The sequence below is a fragment of the Tauraco erythrolophus genome, chromosome Z (assembly GCF_009769465.1).
Source record: "Tauraco erythrolophus isolate bTauEry1 chromosome Z, bTauEry1.pri, whole genome shotgun sequence".
NCBI classification, from domain to species: Eukaryota; Metazoa; Chordata; class Aves; order Musophagiformes; family Musophagidae; genus Tauraco; species Tauraco erythrolophus.
Genome location: NC_141496.1, coordinates 53,415,837 through 53,433,113, shown reverse-complemented (window position 1 = coordinate 53,433,113; position 17,277 = coordinate 53,415,837). Strand labels below are relative to the sequence as shown.

At 35.9% G+C, this 17,277-nt stretch overlaps 1 protein-coding gene across 1 annotated transcript in view; it reads right to left on the bottom strand.

The window, feature by feature from the left end:
* Window positions 1–249: 249 nt before the first annotated feature.
* Window positions 250–17,277, bottom strand: part of HSD17B4 (hydroxysteroid 17-beta dehydrogenase 4) — a 71,800-nt gene continuing 54,772 nt past the window's right edge. The window contains exons 19-24 of the mRNA XM_086628708.1: window positions 16,715–16,821; window positions 16,311–16,397; window positions 13,796–13,885; window positions 11,689–11,827; window positions 2,524–2,651; window positions 250–662 (exon numbers count right to left, since the gene is read on the bottom strand). Of these exons, the coding sequence (XP_086484834.1) occupies window positions 573–662; window positions 2,524–2,651; window positions 11,689–11,827; window positions 13,796–13,885; window positions 16,311–16,397; window positions 16,715–16,821 (641 nt within the window). The 3' untranslated portion in view covers window positions 250–572. The remainder of the gene's footprint in view (window positions 663–2,523; window positions 2,652–11,688; window positions 11,828–13,795; window positions 13,886–16,310; window positions 16,398–16,714; window positions 16,822–17,277) is intronic.

Sequence of the window (17,277 nt, the reverse complement as noted above, 5' to 3'; positions counted from 1 at the left end):
CATCTTCCAGTTGTTTTAATGGGATCATGAGAACTTAAGACAAAAAATGATGTTAATTTTAATAATAAACCAGCTAGATTCACAGAAATCAGACAGCTGAAGGCAATATAAATGAAGACTGACAGACACATAGAATGCGATATCAAAGAGCTGTATTGGTTTAATTTTCTTCAGAATTAATATAGAAATATATGCATCTTTGTAAGAACTACATACATTTTATTTAGATACAGGTATGCAATGGGAAAAGTATGATTCTTTACCATTGCTGAGAAACAAAAAAGGGACAATATTAACAGTTAGGTTCATTTAATAATTTTCTGTCTACAGCAATTAAAACAGCTTGCACATTAGCAGTAGAATCATAGAATGGTTTGGGTTGGAAGGGATCTTAAAGATCATCCAGTTCCAACCTCCCTGCCATGGGCAGGGACACCTTCCACTAGAAGTGGATCAGTAATGAATCAGTATATTGATGTTAAGTAACTTGCAAATGTTTCAGTCATTGGTTCTGAACTAATCGAGTTTCCATCTTCTAAGTTCTTCACTGCTGTTGTAGATGAACAAGTAGTTCAGAGTTTGGCATAATCTTTCAGGATCATTTCCAATTTCTGGCTCAGCATGATGTTCCCCTTCACTTTTATTTTACCAGAAAAGAATGCCTACAAAAAGCAGAGGAGAGGAAAAAAAAAAAAAAATTATACAACTGTTTACTCACCAAGAGCTGCTAGAATCAAAGACGAAGCCAAAGATAAATGCGGTTGTTTAGTGCTCAGGAGAAAGCTTTCAAAGCGCAATGCCCATTAGTTATTGGTTATTAACAGAAAATCATGCAAGTTCAATTTTAATATAAAACTCTTATTCTGGATGCCATCTATCTAGTGTGCAGGCAAAGCCAAGTCTATCACTCAGGGGAAAAAAATAAATACAAAGCAACTTCAGTGGCCTCCCTTTCTTTTCTACATATAGCACAGAGGACCTCTCCTGGTATAAGACAAAACTTCTTCACAGAAGCTGATGGTAAAATTTCATCAAGGCAAAAAAATAAAGTTTCCAGTCCTCCCCTCCCTATGCTACAGATATCCATATGTCCTTATGTGAAATGAGAAAATGGAATGAAAAAGCCATTTAATGAAAATTAAAGGTCTAATGAAAAGGTCAGCTATTCACTCAAATTCCTAACAAATCCAAACAGGAACTTGTACAATATATGTGCACACATTTTCCAAAGAAATGCACTGGCTTTACACATAGCATATTACAACAAACAAGAACTAAACAAGATTTCGTTGCACTTGCAGAATCATAGATCAACCAATATTTTCACTGAAATGCTGGTATATTACATTTTTATTGTCCCTACTTCAAAGGGCTGTATACCCTGCTTCAATCTAGTTCAGTATTTTTTAAACCCAGTTTTGCTTCGCTGTGGCTTTGCAGTTTGAAAGCTCTTTGAAAATTCTGAAACAATGTGCTTTTGCACAGTTCCATTACCTTGAAATACATTCAAATAAGGAAAAGAGAGAAAGCCAGCAGAAAAGTTTAATACATGCTTTGAGCTTCTTTAGATGAAAAAATTCACAGAAACTCAAAGGAAATACTAATGCCTAAGAACAGATAATGCTCCTGAATTGCAATCACTGTTCTTTAGCATTCTGAAGATTACACATCAACACCTTGTTTGTTTATGCTTTATGCCTGCTATATACAAAGGGTCACAAAGGATTTTACTCATGTGGCATGCAGGACTTAGAACAAACATTTGCATCATCGTTAGTCTCCAATTTTACAATCAAAGTCTCCAACAACTTCTGCTTGGGATCAAAGAAAATGAACTGTTTGATATATGATGAGCTTAATTAAAGTTTTCATTTGCTCAAGCTTTAATCTGTAAGCTGACATATTAAATTTGTGATAGTTTAATTTACTTTTACAGAAGGCATTTTTATTAGTAAAATTAGTAGTTTTAAGCAGCTGATTACTCCAAGAAGCTAAAAGTGCAGACCTGGATTACGTATCTTTCTTAAATATTTCTTTTCCTTTAAGAATCTACCTAGTTTGGGTGAATTTTTACCAGTTTCAACGGATCTACATGCATGCATTGTCCGAGATTTCTCTCTGCTGCAGCAGTAGCAGTAGATCAGAACATTGCAACAAATACCAACCTTCTGCCACATGACCAATCAAAACAGCCTGAATGATCAAACTGACAAACTCTAACCTTGCAAATCATATATTGTGAAGTGCAAGGAAAAAACCGAACAACTAACTTTGTACTGCCAGACTTTATGTCATTTGAGGTATCTTTGTCTCGAGATGGCAAAGATGGCATAAATACCTCATCATGTCTTCTGACTAATTCAGTATAAGGTAATGATGCACTCATACCTCATCTGATTCTAGTTTGCGCTGTCAAAACAGCCAGTGTTGCAGATTTCGGAATGCAGAGTCATGAACCAGAGCTTGATTTAAGGCAAATAATATGTCCCCATGCAAGTGAGTATGTGACGCAGAGGTTTTTACCTTTTGGGGGTTGGTCTTTTGTTGTACCACATCCATGAAATCCTCGTCTGACAGAGTGAAGGTGGCATCAGCAGTACTTCTTGCAGGTCCTGGATACACTTCTCCAGAGCCATTTTTTAAGTCAATTGCTGAGAAGAAGCAGCAAACATAGTTTTATCTCAAAATAAAGATAAAATTTTCGGTCTAAAGAACACTACTCTCCTTATCTATCATTATGGAGCATCCAGTATGAACATAAATCCTGAGCTAACAGCCACTTAGAAAATGAAAGTATTTTAATTCTTCTTCTTTAATGAAAGAAAATAATTTAGATGAGAAGAGAAAAAAAATTTATTCCTGTACTAAGGGGGATGCGGCTTACAGCAAGGACTGCAATTGGAAAATTCTTTCATAGATGGCAGGAACCATTTTTAAACAACACTTAAGATTCACAAGATATTAATTAATGCAATTACTGCAAAAATGTTAAAGTTAGTAATAAAGCCCTAGTGCTTTAAAACTGCATCCTATATTTATATAAGCCAAATGTGGTGGTGTTCAAACATGCTGCTGCATTTTCCCTATTCTGCCCTATAGGCAATATAGCCTGTTCTGCTTCATGCAAATAACATTTAAAGCCTTGCCAAATATCTGTCTTTCTCTTCCGGAAAGCCAAAAATTCCTCAAAGTGTCTGAAGCTTCAGAGTGTTCTGTCCTCACATTAAATGACCTGCCAAAATAATCTATTACAAGGCTAACACTAACAGGTATTGTGTCCTTTGTTTAGAAGAATATTTTGACAGGATGTGCTCTGCCAAATCATTCTCAGGTTTTGCAAATTCCCAGTCTTCCCCTTTATACCTTTTCCTCTTGGTCTCCCCCTGCTTTTTCAGCACAAAACCAAACCATTATTCAAGTGGATGTTCCCATAAGGACATGACATCTCTAATCACAGAATCATGGCTGCCTAGCCAATACTAATACTGTCAGTTGGTTTCTCTTAATTGCCAAATTTTAAGATGCTCGCCTAACTATGGAGACTTATTTCTGCATAAACTATCGCCTCACGTGTATTTTTGTTCCAAATAATTTTTCTGAAAGGGTAAGGTGAACTATACAGACTGAGAATAACTTTTGTTAGTAAAGTCCTTCATTTTCTGAAATCTAAGTAATATTTGTTCGGTTGTAACACAACTAGAAGGGGAATTAGTGTACAATGATGCTCAGTGAGAACTGACATACTGGATTATTATTATCCACTCAATTTTAAGGTAGATTGTCATTTCAGGAACATGTATAATGGACATCACTAATTGATGCAATAAGAGGAGAAGAAACAAAAAAAAATTACTGAGCACCAGACAAACAATCTATACCTCCTATATTTGTGGGTAGGAGTTGTGTAACATTCTTTTGATTCAAAACATCTACTATATAGTCTAATACCATAAACGAGCCTTTAAACATTGCCCCTGTAGGTTATGCAGGCACAGACTATTTAAAAAAAAAAAAAAGCAAGTTTCACAGTGGATACCAGCTTCTCAGATTAAGTTAACCAAGCTCAACTGCCAACGTGCTTTTAAAATACACCTCTACTCAAATGCTAGCAATGTTACAAACCATGCCAATGCAGCCACACCGAGCTTCAAGTCAAATAGCACTGGTCAGCAAGTTGCACATATAAATTCACAAAACACACATGGTTTTCTAGATGCTTACAGATCTTAATTATTTATTTTTAATAACTTCTGGACCTTATTTCTATCAAAAGAGAATGAGTCCATTCTTGTGCTTCGTTTTGCATGCATTAATGATTTTCGCTATCCTTATCCTTCCCAGACTGTTCCACAAGGAACCCCAGATGCTGAAAGCCTGACACAACATCTCCCAAGACACAACAGACCTTCTTCTCCTTCTCTATTAAGCACTGGGTGGAAAAGCTGTTTTGGTATATCTTATTGATAGCACTGATCCATCAGTCTTAGCAGTGCAAAGTTCAGACAACAAAAAGAATCAAAAAGGTATTGTGACTCAGGCAAGTCCTAACAACAGTTAGATTTTAATCTAAATACAGTACATACTTAATATTGTTACAATCCCTGTTCTCCTTCTCCATTCCCTATCCAAGTCTCAAGAGCATCACTTATCAATCCACGTCTATAATTGTAAACTCTCAAAGCAGAAATATACATGTAAACATTGCATAATCATGGTATCGTGGGCAAAACTGTTATGTTTAATCAGATCAAATCCTTAACCCATCTCAAATTAAAACTTATTAGAAATTCTAAGGAAACAACAATCCAATAGTATTTTCTTTTCCCAAAAATATAAAGATATCACTTCTTTTTCTTCTTTATTCTTTTTAAAGAGCATTAAGATTTTTGCTAAGAAGAAAAAAAGAAAAAAAAATAAAGCAGCCACAAAAGGGACGAGATCTGTGACAACAAATGTTGGTTTTTTCGTAAAACATGACGGACCTTCTACTGTTACTTGACCCATTCCTTTTCATTAGCTTCATCATGATCAATTTATGACACCTCTAATGCAAGCAGTCAAAAAAAAAAAAAAAAAGCCACTCCAACCCCCAAAGGAACTAGCAGAAGGAAATGAAATCCCAAAACTTGATACATAAGCCCTAGTGGGTGAATTCTGATGAATCACACTGGAGTAAGACTGATCCAAAATACACCATATGTTGATATTTTAAAGAGGGAAAGGAACTGCCCTCCTTACAGAGAATTGAAAACTACCCAAAAACTTCCTCATTCATTTTTTTTCAGAGGGGAAAAAAAAAAAGGATTAGAAACACACACCGTCATTCTTCTTGTCTCCTCACATACACCCACCCTAGAGTATTCAGATGACAACCGAGACTAAACTACAGCACTGGCACATGGACAAATTGATATCAACTAGCAATGAAAGAAATGAGCCGAATACCAGAACAGATTCCAACGACCAGAGCAGAAAAATTCTAGCTTTCCAAAACGACCAGAAAGGGTGCCTTCTTGTAAATTACAACTTTATGAGACAAAGTTATTTAACACAGCTGCCTGCTGTAGCAGGAAGCAGTCTTGATGCAAGTCTCCTACACATCACTTCTGCACGTATCTCCTGGATACACGTCTCTGTGGTTATAGCTACCGCCTCGTCACTGCAGCTTGCACGCCGCGCTACGTTTGCAGCGGCCAGCTTGACATGACTTGGTACTGGCACAGCTATGTCCGTGCTGAGGTGGCTGGTGACCTGGGCAGCTGCTAGTGCGGCTCCGCTGCTAGTAGTAACAGATGAGTAGCTTCAAGGTGTCTCTGGTGTTCTTTGTTCCTGAGAATATGTAGCCTGTGTGTCTGCCACAGATGCAGCTCTTCTCCTAGCCATCCGCATGGCTGATCCACTCCATACAAAAAAAAAAAAAAAAAAGTCTGAAACACGAGCATGGTACTCCTGAATACTGTGTGTAGTAACACAAATGACACCTGAAATCCTCTTTAAAGATCAGCTAGCTTCTTAAATATGTAAAGTTTTAGTACTACACACCTGGTAGAAAAGCAGAATTAAGCAATTTCAGTGGATGAAACAGTAGTTATCCTTCAAATTTTTGTTTTTACTTGTATACATAAGTGTTACATTACAGCAAATAAGTATCTATGAATTATTATCACATATATATATAAAATATAATCACATATATACAGGCTATAACACTGGACATTGACATTCTATAGCAGGTAGCCAAATAGCCTAAAAACCTAAGGTTTGGGGCACAGATTTTGCTTTTCTTTCAAGAAGTGCCTTACTGTTTCCGGGAGAGAAATCTTAAGGGGTCAGACTACATTTTGTTTGGTTCGGTTTGATTTTTATTCTGCTTTACACAGAGTAAGTGACTGCAAGACTCATCCTCAACGCAAACAAAACAAAGTGTCACCCACCCTTCATTGCCTGAAGTTATATTGTGTCGTAAATTATTAAGCAGTTTCGCCATCATTTGTCAGATGGTCACAATCAACTGCATGTAACAATTTCTCCCCAGTTCTCCTAAAAAAGTTTTATTCTTTTGAGAACTGGAAAGGACCAGAAGTATCTTCTGCCTTCAGAAGCATGATGAAAAGCAACAGATGGGTAAGCTCTTATGAGTACTGTTCTAGAGAGCCGTTAACTATCAGCTAACAAATCTGAATGGCAATGTCTTTTCTCTATGGAAAGAGAAGTTGAAATGAAGTAGTTAACTCTATAAAAAGATAAATATTTTATAACTGTTGAAAACAAAGGCAATTCTTGTACAGTAATAAATATCTAGGAAAGCATGCTTTAGGCAGTGAAGCCAAGTGGAGAAGTCAAAGGGTTTCAATTAAGAATTCTGTTTAAAAATAAGAAAAGATAGTACCGCTAAGCTTATTCCTTAGGTTTTGACACTGTCAAAATCTGTATTGCTTTATCTTCTTAAGAGGATTTTCAGCATCCTCTTAAATTAGAACAGATTGCTTCTATGAAAAAATACCAGTAATTAAGACCAGCTGTCAGTGGCTACAGTTCAATGCTGTTTAGACAGCGAATGAGCTATCTAAAATTTCACATTCTGAGTGCAAGATCAATGGTTCTACACCTCCTCATGGCTTCACACCATCCACAGAGAATTACATAAAAGTAAAGGTCATTGCTAATTAAACAGACTAGTGCTACTAATATTAGTGTTACCATCAAGAAGTGTCTCTGTAACAACAAAAGCTAAATCCAATTCACAAATCCCACTTCATTTAAAGTAATAAACAAAAACCTTGGCTTACTGCAGAGAAGAGAGATCAAAAGGTTACATTTGCGATATAAACAAAACATTAAAAATAAACAGAAAATTTAAAAAAAAAGTTTGATTTCTGACAGTTTGGAAAACACCAGAACAACTGTGTACAAGAGAAGAAATTTCACAGAAGTCCTTAACATTGCTTTTTCTCATTTGCTTCCCTCTCAGTCTCCTCCCAGATGTTAAAAGGCTCAAGGACATTAGCAGAAGATGCTGGAGCTACAATCACTGAGTAAGACAGCAGTGAGTTGCGGGGCCCAGATGTTTCTAGCGCTGTCAATTGCTGCAGTTTTCACAACAGCACAAATCTGTGCAGAAGTGACAAGTCAAAAAACTGAAAGACAAGCCAGCACAACTATGTAACAAATATAGTAAGGGAAAGAGACCTAGCAGGTAGCCCAAAAGAACCACAAACAATGCCTGTAAAGACCTGGGACACCCTTAGAAAGAGAGGCCTAAAAAGGAGACAATTAATGAAACAATTAGCATTAATTCAATGCTTAAAACAAAACAAAAAAACTGCCCCATGTCAAGAATTTTGACCACACATTGAAAGAGTATGCAATATTTATCCACAGGAACCAGGTTTTAAATTAATTTTAATGTCATATTTTCCTCTTTGCTTTATTGTAGCAATGTATGTTGTAGGATCTAGCTCTGAAAACAGCAATTTTACTTAAAGAGAGAAACATAAATCAAAATTGTTATAATCTTAGTATAACATTTACGAAACTGATTTTGAATTATTGTACACAGAAGATTAACTAATAATCAGCGGGCCAAATTTAAAGGTAGTGTAAAGAAGTGCAATTCTACTGACAGAGCTGACTAGCATTAACATCTGAAGCAGGTTTGAAACCAGTCAAAACAGTGACATACAATTAAAATCAAGCTACAGTAAAGGTAACATCTTACTATCACCTTCTGTTTTTGAAGTAAAACATTAATTTGTCAAAGGTTAAAATATCTAATTATGTACAGAAGCTTCCATTCCATTAAAAACAGAAAAAGTCACGCATTCAAGTCAGTAATTGGCATTGTCAATGTTACATATTCTAAATTGGCTGTCATCATTCATCTGCATTACAAAAATCTTGGTGATGACCATATAAAGATCTGTCAGAAATCTTCTGGGTTACAGACAGTATCTTAACTCCAAGAAAGCTGACTTCCTTTGAATGCAAAGCCACAAACTACTCTCTTCTTCCACATTCACCACGCAAAATGAATTACGCTAGTATCTGGTAGAAATGACAGTAACAGTACATGAGGATGCTCTTGAATACTGAGTAATAATGTAGGCAAACAAGCAAAAAGAATTAAGCTGGCAATTGCTTAAAAATCTAGAATGCTTGCCTCTGGAATGTCTTTTTTTTTGCTCTGTGTTTGTTTAGGGGTTTTTTAATGATCAGAATAGTGCTTAAAAAATCCTCAAAATAAAAATTCCATCATGCAGATATACATACCTTGGCACTAGAAATCTACCATCAGAGTTAGACAGCAACAGTAGTATGCCATCAATTCACACAAGGACAAACTGTGAGAGTTGACATTACAGTTGTCACAACTGCTAATACTCTGCCAGTGAGTTTACATAACTATTTTAATATTACAATTGAATATTTAAATTATTAATCAAAATTTAATTTTAATTATTTTATTTTTACATTAACTAACTCTTGGTTTCTTCATTCTTCAACTGCTTGAAACTTCAGACACACAAAAACATTCAGAAAACATCAGATGAAACAGAAAGTTCTTTGGAAAAAGTGATATACAAGGGGAGTATTTGCATATCAATATTCCTGATAAGGAAAATAAGCAGCATTTTCTACAGACACCTTTCTTGCCACCTAGGTATTTTCTTTCAGTCTTACATATTGACTACACTATAGAGACTACAGTAATTCATAAACACTAGCCACTGTTTTGACACCTAAGCTTGAAGGAAGCTATAGCACACTATACAAAAATTTGCAGTAACTTTTCCAAGATTTTGGAAATGTTTCATTTAAGCTCAAGCAGCTAATAGTATTCAGCAACAGAAAATGTTTAAAATATTAGATTACCTCTTCCACCCTCCATCCCACAAGGACCTTTAAGTAGTTCCAAATTCATATAAAAGTACAGTTATTGTTCACTGCAACAGAAGCAGAGGGAACAGGACAAAGAAATGTTATGTCTATTTAATCCCTTTTAGCTACAGAAATAAGCACTGGAAGAAGGCACTACTTTCCTCCTACTGTTTCAGTAGGAAACAGAAGGGAGGACAAGCTTTCCTTGAAAAACAGAAGAGGCTGACTCTTGATTTACTCAAAGCAGGAGTACTCTCTCTCTCTCTGGATACAATAGCAAAAAATCCACCTGTTTCCCCTCTAATAAAACCTGGTCTCATGAGGCAGGCAAGGCCACTGCTCAGGCCTAAATCTTTAAGCATGCCTGTTTTGCGTTTAGCAGTTTGCAGCTTAAGGTCTTCCTGAGCAAGAAATTTTATTCGTGTCTTGAACATTTCTCATCAGATTCTTCTTCCATAGATTTGTCCCTCTTTTCTTTGCACATATGTAATACTGAGTTTAGGTGACAAACAAAGCAGTTCCAAAATTAAAGACAATGCTAAATCATCTTGAAGATAGTTTTCTGGTTGCTATTACAAACTTGACCATCACTTACATGATGTTTAGTTACACATGAAACAATAGACATGATTGATGTAGTGTACAAAGTGATTCTCTAACAAACATGAGTATCTACTTTAAGCGTTTTGGAATTTACTCTATGTGCTTCTAATGTATTTTCTAAAAATGGAAGCAAGAACACAGGAAAGTCTTCATAAGCTTTCTATCCAGGTTCTAAGCATGCCCATCATTTAGATTACTGAGTGTAAAAGGGGAAAACTGCAGATGCCAGGAATGATTAAGAGCAGTAATGAGTTTTAAGACAGATGTTCTGAGCTGAATTACACAGTATTTATCCCCCTCTCATGTTGATGTATAGGTACTTAGCCTGCATAATCTACACAGGTATATTCAATGATTAACTGCTCTCCAAGTGGAAATCACCCCTTATCCCTCAAAAATTGCTTAAAAGGCAATACAGGTGGAACAGAACTACCTTGATCAATCTATGTATGGTATTTTTCCTGAAACTTAACAGCAGTCTTGCTACTCAGAATCTCTGCTGGCTAACAATAGGAAAGGAGAAAGTGAAATTACAGGTTTCTAAATGGCTCCGTAAAAGGAAGAGCAGATTCTTAAACACAATAACCATTTATTGAGAATAGACATTGCAAAGACTTAACAATAGTTAAAAAAGTCACAATCTATGGCACAAAGCACAACGCAGACCTGATCTGACCTACCAACATGTCAGTCTCTTCCCCTCAGCCTGTCAAAGCACAGCCCACCTCATCTGTATCTTCCCCAGAACTGTTCTGACTGGATCCAACCATTGAGATCTATCAAAATGAAGCAGTTTAAGTGACAGATTTGACCCCAAGGCTTTCTGCACAAAGAAGCAAAGGCCTGGACATTACAAACTGATTGTGGTTTATTCCTTTGGTAAAACTTTACATTTTTCTAATAGACCATTTAGGACACCTCAGTAAAAAAAAACTTGAATAATTCAAAAGACAATGAAATATATCCAATTACTAAAATCAGACTGCTTTTTGCAAAAATATATGTCCTCAGAAACTAGACAGAAGAGAATTTAAGAGAAGTTTTCTGAGGAAGCAGTTTTGCCCCCATCGGACCATGTCACACACTTGCATAATCCACTTGACTAGGAAACACTTCCTCTCTGACCCATTGCTATCACAAGCTTTAGCCTCTCTTCATCAATCCAGTCCCATGCTTAAAGGATGGGTAAGCATCATTATACCTTCATTAAATCCTGATCTCAGAAAATTTGAATGGAAACAAACTGGGCCATATTTTCACCGAAGTGACAAGAACAACACAGTAGAAATAAATACTTATTTGTTATAGATTAGTTAGGGTGTACATCACCAACAGACTAATTACTGTAACACAGAGCTCCTAGCAGGTTAATTTAGCCTGCTTTTCTAAGTGCTGTGGCGATTCATCCTGGAAAATGTACACAGAAATACACTGAAGTTTTAGAGGATGGTTTGCCTATGCCTACAGCTAAAAAGGGAAGTTACAGAGGTATGTTTCTAGAAAGGTTAGTAACTGCCATTATAGAACTTTATCTGAACTCCTTGTTACATGTGCATTCAGTATGCATTTAGATTTTTAGGTCTCAGTGAGTATTCATCTAGTACCTTATGCTTATTTTCGAGACACCAGTTTAATTAGAATGGGTATAATTAATCTCACTTCATTAAAAAAAATGCATCAGGGCATTATATAAAAGTTACAACTTACTCCACTGCATTGCTTTTTTTCCATCTTTAGTGATGTCCCACTGGAATACAGCATTTACTTTCTTTACCAATTCATTTCCAATCTCTTTTACGCGACGATTAATTTCTTCAAACACAAGGTCACTCTGCAGCCCTGCAGTCTTAAAAAAAGACAGTGAGTATGAAGATTTTAAAATTGAAACTCTGTTAAAAAAGTACTAAATACGTCTTTTATTTCAAGCACTGTGTCCAGGGAAGTCTCTATTGCAGAATTATTAAATGCAATTCAGATTTCTTCCACTACAAATAATCACCTCTAGCAATTGTAAGCATCAAAGAGTACATTCAAGCAGAAAACGCTTCATGGACTCTTCCTTCAGAATTATTTCAAATCTTGCTTTTGCAGTTTTTGTCATTTATCACTACAATTTAAGACATGTTTTATAATTAGGGCTCTAAGGGCTTCTAAATTGCCCTTTTTTCCCTTTGGACGATAACCATTGCCACTTTTTTTTTATGGTGAATGGCATGTTAGTTTTTAGAACATAAAAATGTTTTTACCAGTACATCACTTTAACTTGACACGGAGGATGTTCAAAACATATCGCACTATGAACACAGCCAGAACTCCAGCATAGACACATGCTTATCATTTAAGAGTGAGATTAGCTACATTTATATTTTCAACTTTTCCAAACACGTATTATTTTGTAAGCCTTTCATTGTCTTTCTTTTAACAAATATTTGTACTGGGTAAAATGCTACACTTTAAGAAGCTGCTCCAGAGACATTTTTCATCTAACAGGAATTGGAGCAAAGAAGGTCTCATGGCTTTAGTTGTTCTGCTGTATCTATCTGTACATCATAACGCAATACTGCTCACACAGCTATCTTGTCACCTCTTTGGTTAAGCCTCACATTTTCCATTATATAACAGAGTTCCCGATGACATCTAAATTTCCCAATCTTCACTCACTCGGGCTAGTTTACTCAGGTGGGTGTCTGCCTCTGTCAGCAAACTTCTGCCAAAGCACTTTACATTTCTCAGAGTAAGCTTAAAGAAAAAAATACTGTTTTGCCTATGTTAAAAAAAAATCTCTGTAATTATTTCACTGAAAAGTTCTAATGTTTTTATGTTTAAACTTCAAATGTAGATTTAGCAACAGTTCACAATGCTAGACTAGGACTAAACACAATCAGCAAAAAGAAACATGTTCCAGGAATATATCACAAGCTATATGTGAATGTCAATATCTCAGTACTTCATAAACTTCAATGCACTAAAGTTTCATTCTTTGCAAGAAGGAACCAATGGCGAAAAAAAGATATCGTTTATTAAGACAATGCACTGTGCACCCATGTCTTTTAGACCGTATTACGAACCCAGAACATCCTCAGCACTGCATGTATAATTCTGTCTTTCGTGGCAAGTCCAGTACTCAAAGCTCAATGCATGCATGCAGAGGATTTTTTAAAACTATATAAAGTACATATTGTGTGTCAGGCCTAACCACATGCACAAACAGCCATCAGACTCCTTTCAAAATGATTCAGTGACAAAACTGTTGTTTTCTATGAGTATATTATCTCATTTTCATTTGTTCTGTTCTTCTAGAGCCTTCCTGCAACTTTCCCCACATCTCTCTGAAAAAACTGAGAAAGAAAGGTCGCACACTTGTATAATCTACATTTAGTTTGGTCTTCAACACCTACAAAATAAAACCAAAAAGGCTGATTTCACAGGCACAGCCCCGAATTATAGGGACTAATTCCAATCTTAAGTTACGCAAGTGCTCAAAACTTGTGGCCCTCACCAGTGCATGCCTCACTTGTTTTGTAATACACAGTGCGATGCTTAACCTAACTGTTCAATTGGCATTGAGCACTTCAAACTTCATCCATCATCCTGCGTATCTCAAAACATCTGTATTTTTCCCCTCAAACAGATCCATGAACCTCTGTATCTTAAACAATGTGCTTGTGCATATCTCTGAACTAATATGGTCATCTAAGTACTGCAAATAAGACTGGTAGGGGAATCTAAGTTTTTTTTTTTCCCCGTGTTTTTCACAAAAACAAAGACTAACTGCACTGCTTTGCAATTTAAGACTTCTGTTGCTTCCTCCTACCTTCAGAGGCTCCTGAGCAGCTGGCTTAGCCAATGCTGGTACTATATCCACATAGGCCCCTGCAATAGCAACTTCTCCAGTCTCTTTGACCTGTGGTGAGGTAAAAAATTACATTAAAGAGGTAACATATTTGCAAAAAGTCACAACAGAAGGGCTATCAAGGAGTCTTCCTTACATTTTAAAATTGGAGATGAAGAAAAGAGAAAACATAAAAGCTTCAGAGCAAAAAAAAAATCACCCCATAAATGACGTGTAGTCTTGAGGCAAGTTAGTATACTATGTTTTGCAAACAGGTCTTCAAATAAAGTAATTATTTGTTTCTTAAGAAATTATACTAAAATATATTGCTGTTTTTCTGTTCACAAAATGGTAGAAACCCCCATTTTACGTGAAAATTTACCTCCAGTGTTAACGGCACTTCATACATAGTTTTCAGAAAGACATTGGTTGAAAATGTTTTTCCTTAAGGTAGATATGCAGTTGTCAAGAGTTCACCTAGAAAGTTTTACTATCCCCAGGTGCTTTACACTGCAAATTGGACTAGAAACAATTTTTTAAGCATTGCAAAACCAGAAAGATTACACAAGAAAGATGAAAAATACCTGAATTCTCATCTGTTTTAATTTTTTGAAATAGTTAAGTCAGAGAAGAAAATGGGTTTCGTTTTGGCATTGTCTCTCTAAGGGGTCTCACAAAACAGTCTGACTTATGACAGCAAACGGAAGATTTAAGAGAGCTATATGATAAATGATAAATAGCCAAAGCAGAGGATATTCAGTATCATAGTCTAGCTTATTGCACAGACGAAATTAATACAGAAAGACTACATAATAGCAATTACTCAAATCACGCCTAACAGCTTGTCACCAGCTGCCACTGCACTTCAGACAATGTCAAAAATGGATTTAAACCAGCGCATCCAACTTATATGTCTACTTTTAGTTTGATTTAAACACAGTTTATTACAAGTACAAAGATGGCTTTACTTCAGACTAATCCAACATGCAATAAGAAACAGAATTCTGCACAATTCGTAACCATTGAAACAAGGTGGTTTTCTATAATCCTGTTAAACAGTGTAATTTCTTACCAAAATAAGTTACTCCACACTTCTGGAAAAAGAGCCTGCAGCAAAATCCCCCAAAACTCTACATATTAGCAATGACTAAATGAAGCATAACAACAAATCCAGCCTCTAAACACAACAAAACATCCCACTCTGTTTACAAATTCCAAAGGGCTTGGAAGCATATAATGAATTCTGTTAATTTCCACTGCACATGCAAACCCTCAGAAGTAAATACTTGAAGCCTAGAAATTCTGTCGGGATTGGATGTTAGTACCTTTTAAAAATAGTTACACCATCTCCAATACAGTCATCTCCAAAGCTCATCTGTGGCACAAAACTGTCTTGTTTACTACTAGTAACCAGAGGCAGAGAGTTTGTATGTAGTAGCCTTAATGCTGTTATCATTCTGAAATTCTACAGCTGTTAACATTCATGAGATCTGCAAACAAAATTTACCTCCTTCAGTCAACATTTATTTCACAAAATTGTATTCCTGTGGAAACAGCAATCCTTATGATGACTCTTCTCATTTGATTTTGCCTGTCCAATCCTTTCTGCAGCTGCAACTATCCCTGGTGCTGTACTCACTAATCAACACCTGGTTACATTTTTACAGAGATGGGGTTGCAAAACTTTGGCCAGGCAAAGCAACGTAAACTTCATCACTGTATAAGCCAACACATATTGACAAATACCAGCAGCAAATCGTAGTTTAAGAAAGTGACAGTGTCACAGGATGCTACAACAGAAGCGATGAAAATTTACTTTTCATCTCTACATGGAGTATTTTATCCTTCACTTCCAGTAAGTATCCTGCCAACTGTGGGAGAGGATTACAGGATATCCACACAAAATAGTAACAGCAATGCCAAAGAAAATAGAATAATGCAAAACGTGAATTTATAAAAAGTGTAAACTCTGTTTTATTGTAGCTACTACATCCAATGGCTCTGAAATTTCAATATTTAAATAAGTTGTTCTGCGTAGATGCAGCTTAAGTTTAACTCAATTTAAGTTAAATTTGTAGACGTTTACCTACATAGACTAATGGTCAGGAGTCTGACTTAAGATAGATAAATGTTTAAACAAAGATGCATACAAAAGGTTATGATTAACTGCAGAAAACAAGTACAAACAATGCTGACCTGAGAATGACTGCTTTTTGCTCCTCCACAGTGGATAAACACAGAAAATGCAATACAATGAAATGAGTTCTCGTAATATTTAATACAGGGAGCGTGTTAAGTCCTACAACAACATTTTTACTGAAATCTTAGTGACATCACAAATTAAGTAAGAATATTTCATTCTATTCACTTAATTTCTTTACGAGACCTTCTTCAATGGTGTGCTTGACAAGCCACTCTTTTTGCTTCCCCTCATACCCCCAAGTCTTTTAACCAACACATCTTTCTCTAAAGTCCACAATGGTGAATGTGTTCTGACCTTGGTCTGAAAATGGATTCTACTTCCTTCCTTCCACATTTCTGTTTGTAAAGTTTGCCCCGGAAAGACTGGTTTTGCAAAGCGAACCTAAAACAAAAAAAGCAAGAAAAAATGAAGTGGGAGTGTGAACAGATCTATCATATGTACATGCAAAGCTTAAAAGCATAGGCTCTAATGAAATGAGAAAACACAAAGAGAAAAATCAGTCAACTAGCAATGCAGAAAGCCTAAATATTCAAGTAGACATACTAGATAAAGGCATTAAAAAGTATGCAGCAATAAGTAAAAGCAATTGGGGCAGTTAAGACAGCGTAAAAGTCTCTTCCCACCCTACAGATTTTTTTTGGCATTAAAACCAGGAAAAAAAATCAAGAAAATTAACTGCAAGGAATGAACACACAGACCTTGATCGCCTTCAATCTGTTCACATCATTATTTGCAAACTGCTTCAGAACGTTTCTAGCAGCAAACCCAAAGGTGCATAGTCCATGAAGTATAGGCTTCTTAAACCCTATTTCAAAAAGTCACATTTTAGCATTTGTATTATTAAGACTTTGCATATTCCTTCTACAAATATCTGTATTTTATTCATAGTATTTTCCTCCAATAATGTTCTTAATCCTTTTTCTTTTTAACCTAATTTATCCCACTGAAAAAGTGTTACCATTTACCGTTCCCTCTGCTTCAAGTTAAAGGAAAGTGCTCACTGAGAAATGGCACTCCAACATTGTGTATGCTATGTAAGACTCTCAAGTAGATCTAGTTCCTGTCTGTAGAGGTGACAAAATGAAAAATAAGGAGATTGGCTGTTTTAGTATATGTGTATAAGCACACCAGGTTACATGGAAGTACACATATCAAGGCTAAGAGGTAATGATTAAAAAGTGGTGATACTAAGATTATGTGATGCCTCTCATTCTTAATTCCTATTCACAGTTGCCAAAAGTCTTCAATTATAGTGCATGCT